At 59.9% G+C, this 4,327-nt stretch overlaps 1 protein-coding gene across 2 annotated transcripts in view; it reads right to left on the bottom strand.

Annotated features, from left to right (window-relative positions):
* The window catches only part of LOC113202638 (dachshund homolog 1-like), a 24,254-nt gene that overhangs the window by 12,021 nt on the left and 7,906 nt on the right, over positions 1–4,327 (bottom strand). For both annotated transcript variants that reach the window (XM_052266486.1, XM_052266487.1), the window contains exons 2-7: positions 3,011–3,138; positions 1,964–2,216; positions 1,829–1,879; positions 1,263–1,330; positions 965–1,156; positions 562–876 (exon numbers count right to left, since the gene is read on the bottom strand). In XM_052266486.1, the coding sequence (XP_052122446.1) occupies positions 562–876; positions 965–1,156; positions 1,263–1,330; positions 1,829–1,879; positions 1,964–2,216; positions 3,011–3,138 (1,007 nt within the window). The remainder of the gene's footprint in view (positions 1–561; positions 877–964; positions 1,157–1,262; positions 1,331–1,828; positions 1,880–1,963; positions 2,217–3,010; positions 3,139–4,327) is intronic.

The following is a 4,327-nucleotide window of genomic DNA, read 5'->3' as shown; positions in this document are numbered from 1 at the left end:
GGGGGGGGTAGGTGGCCAGGTGGGATACATAAGAGATAGATGGATAGATGGGATGGATGGAAGGATAGATGGATAGATAGCCGTGAGCAGTGCGCGCATCCCGTGACTGATCCGGATTGTGGGACCCCACGGGCGCTGCTCAGCCGGCAGGCAGGGCGCGCAGGGTGGTGGAATGGCTATACACACGGAGGGGTGGCGCGCGGGCGGGGACGCTTGGGGTGTCGACGTGATGTCAAGCGAGCGCGCGGCGTGGCGAGGCGTAGCCCTGCGGGGGTGGCGCGCCACGGCGGCGGCCCGGAGATATGATCGGGCGGGAGGGGGCTGGACCCGGCCGCTTTGATGTATTCTGACCGCTCTCCGGGGACGCGGCGCGACGCCCGTCAGCAGCGTATGCTCCGCGTGGGGACGGCCGCCCCGCACCGTCATATAAACGTCAGCGCGCGCTTTGTCAACTTTTCCCTCTGCCCTGCCGCGGCGGTTTCACTTTCACTGATATCAGGATGACATCAGCTGGCGCGTGTGTGGCGTTTAGGTCTCCGGTAGGTATATGAGGTCACTCACCCCTGTCCAGGTCCACCTGCTGCTCCTGGGCGCGGGCGTTCTCCGCCGCCACCTTGAGAAGGCGCTGGATGTTGCGGAGCAGGGCGATGGTGCCGAGGGCGCAGGTGCCGGCGCCGCCGCCCGCGCTGCCACCCCCGCTGCTGCCGCCGCCCTCCTCGTCGCTCGCGCCACCGCCGCCCCCGCTCCCGGCGGCCAGGTCGACGGCCGCGCTCCCGACGGCGGCCGCCCCCAGGGCGCCGGCCCCGGTGCCGTACGGCGGCGGCGACCCGGCTGGCGGCGAGCTGCCCACCCTGGTGCTGTGGCCGTCCGTCAGGTCTGCAACAACAAGGCCACAAAGTAGGAAAGCGGCGCCCTTCGAAAGCAGCGGCGTGCCGAGCCCATTGCGCCCTGCTCAGTGTCTCACCCGTCGGTTGCGCCTCGTCGTCGTCCTCGGGGTTGGAGATGGCATCGTCGTCGTCGTCATCCTTGTCCGAGGCGCAGGCGTCGCTGTCCGAGTGGTCGGCGTGAGAGGACGGCCCCGACTGCGAGCCAGCGCCGCCGCCACTGCCGCCGCCCTTGGACAGGTTGAGCACTGGGCTGTGGCCGTTGGGGGAACCTAAAGGATAAAATGGGACCCCGACGGTTATCCTCCTCCCCTCTCGCCATTTATTTCATACAAGTGTACGACGTAAGCCCGTACGTCCGACTGCCCGGCCACTCACCGTTATGGGAGGTCAAGTCCCGGGGTCTGTTGTCTATCGCCTCCGCCTCGCCGCGCTCCTGCTGTATCCTGCAACAGGTCCCCCCAACACCGCGCGGTTAGCGGAAAACAAAGCAAAAAAAAAGTACTAAACGAGTAATGACGTTATGGGTACGGAGGCGAAATCACTGCTCGTGCGTGCGTGTGCGTGTTGGTTCATTCGATTTCTCCCCAAACCTGTCGCAAATTGTCGCGTTTCCCGTTCCGCATGCGGAGTTTGGGGAGGGGGAGGAATGTGCGACAGAACTATACGGCCGGCCGAGCGGCGGCCAATAATGAAATTATTGCGCGCGTCGCACTTGTTTCAAAGCTAAAACAAAACACACCGGAACCTTTGTTCTGCCGCGGGGGGTGAATGCGACCATTTAATTTTCGCGCCACAAACGCGAGCGCGTCCTGGGGGCATTCCAAAACTACCGCGAAAGGACCTGGTTGTTTATAAACAAAATTAAATTCCTTCTCTGTCAACGTGCGGGGACTATCCACGTAGCACTGCAGGGGTGCAACTACATGTTTCGAACGGCTTACCTTTCAAGGTGCTTCACGATGTCCTCATAGGCCGCGCGACAGGTCTCCCAACTGCGGGGGAAAAAGTAAAGTAAAGCACAAGGCACACACGGCGTGAGTCTAACGATGTCGAGGCGCACCGTGCGAGGCACTCACTTGCTTATCGCCTCCATGCCGGGGAGCCCCGGCGGCGGCTTGCCCGGGGGCATGGCGGGGTGCAGCGCGGGGTGCGGGGGCACGCCGCCGCCGCCCGCGGGGTGCTGGTGCTGGCCGGGCCCGCCGGGCAGCGGCGGCATGCCGGGCGGCAGGCCCGGCGACAGTAGCGGGTGCTGGTACAGCTGCTGCATTGCCTGCAGGTGCGACGGCGGCGCGTTGTAGCCGTTGGACAGCAGAGGGGACTTGTCCGGGCCTAGAAAGAGAGAGAGAGTGGTGTGAGTGAGGCTCCCGGCTGTGGACCCAAACCCTTCCCCGCCTGTCACCCCCTGAGTGGCCCCGGGGTGCGCCGTCGCCCGCCACCCCCCGCCGCCCCTGGGGGCTCCTTTACGGCCCCGCTGGGAGATGCGCTTTTCGACGCGCTGTGCAAATACAGGGCGTCTTCATCCCCTCCTCAAGTGTTTTCATCTGATTTCCGACTTTGGGTCGCAAAGCGCGAGAGGGAGTGAGAGAGAGGGGGCGCAGCGCGTGACCGGAGGGATGCGGTGGTGGCTGCGGGCGCGAGCGCGCATAAAAAAATGAGGGGAAAAGAAGCAGAAAAGTGCACGTCGCCGCGCCGTGTGTCCTCCCCCTCTTCTCCTTCCGGAACCGCCGGCGCGACGGTTCGACTTGCGTGTGGTTTGGGGGAGGCATCCCCTCACTTTCCTTCTGTTTTCCTTGGGCCGCCGTCCCGTGCTGGCTCAGCTTTCCCCTTGACTTGGGCTCTTTGCTCGCCGCCGTGCTCCTCAGCCGATCAACCCCTTCTACCCCCCCCCCCTTTCTTCCCTCCCACTCCCCGCTCTGCGATATCCGATTGGTCGGATTAGGTCCAAGTCGTGCCGCGTTCAAGGCTCATCTGATTGAGGCTGCCCTCTCCCCCAACTTCTTGCGGCCTGACTGAGCTCCAATTTCACGTTTTTCTGTATCTCTCTATTTTTCCGCTAGACCCCCCTTTCCTTCCCTCCCTTCTTGCCAGCTGCATGTCCCGCTCGACATCACGACACTACTCACCTCCCAGGTGACCGTTCTCGAACATGTCGCCGTTCTCGAGGCGGTGCTTCTTGATCTGCGGGTGTCCCTGCAGGCTGGCGGGCAGCGCCAACCCCATGGAGACACGCTTCGTGGGTCGACCGGGGCGGCTGCAACCGAAGTAAAAGGCAAATCTTGTTAAACAGGCGAAATGTTTCGACCGTCGCGATGGATTTAGCTGCGCGGTGTACGTAGTGAGGCACGCACGGCGTCACATCTGGGATGTCTTACTCTGAAGCGGCGAGCATGTAGGAGGAGGGGAAGGGGGAGGTGAAGACACGACGCGCCGGGCGGGAGACTTATGGCTTTCATCTCTAACTTTGTGGGTTTCAACATCATTTGGAATGGAGAAGGCTATCTAAATAATCTGCGAGGCTTCTTAGTCGGAGCTGCTCTTTTTCAAATCGGCCGCGCCAGGCAGGGCCCCAGCAGGGCCGCCGCTGCTGCCCCCCTTTGATGTGGTTTGATATACAAGCAGTAGCTGCTGAATGAATGCTGCGCGCTGTGCGCCGCTGACCCGCTCGGCTGGCCGGCTGGGCTGGTCACACCGCTCACAAAATGACAACTCGTTCAAACCGCTGACTCTCGTTTCTTTGTCTTTCTCGTCTAAGCAAACATCTCTGTAATGAAAAACGATTTTTTGCCGTCTGTTGCTTTGAGAAATAACCCGTAAGTTGCGATGACGTAGACAGACGCGCCATGTTTTTCTTGTCGATTCCGCAGTCGTCACGATGTGGATTATTTATTTTATATATATCTCACCCACCGTCGCCACTGCTACATCATCCTCCTGCGAGCGGGAGAGAGGGTTGCTCCACCCGAAAAAGGGGTGCATGAGGGTGAGTTGTCTTTTTATTATTTTTCAATCGTCATCGTTCCGTACTGCAAATAAGACGTATCAATTTCCACCCTCTTCCCCCCTCCCCCTCTCACTGATGGTGGTGCAGTGCACGAGGCCTAAATCTGGAGTGCTACAGTTCACCAGAACAAACCCCCGTAAAACAATTACAGAAATAGTTTCAGTGAATGTTTGGGAGGGTACCATAGAGACCCATCATCAACAATACTATATCATCCATCTACGTTTCGCAGTGTCATATTACAGAACGGAGATGATAGAAGGGTTGTACAGTCTTGGTAAAGACCACTCCCCTGGATTTGTGGTCCGTAACCCACATCACGAACATCTTGCCTCGAAGTCAAAGTATTTATATCAACGCTTAAAAATGATTTAAAGACTTCACAAAACTCACCTGGTTACATGTACTTTGTGCGCTCGTCGTTTGGAATAGGGGGGGG

This window comes from Frankliniella occidentalis, unplaced genomic scaffold (genome assembly GCF_000697945.3).
Source record: "Frankliniella occidentalis isolate FOCC.00 unplaced genomic scaffold, Focc_3.1 Scaffold39, whole genome shotgun sequence".
Classification (NCBI taxonomy): Eukaryota; Metazoa; Arthropoda; class Insecta; order Thysanoptera; family Thripidae; genus Frankliniella; species Frankliniella occidentalis.
The sequence above is the reverse complement of the archived record's forward strand: the minus strand, read 5'-3'. Positions and strand labels throughout refer to the sequence as shown.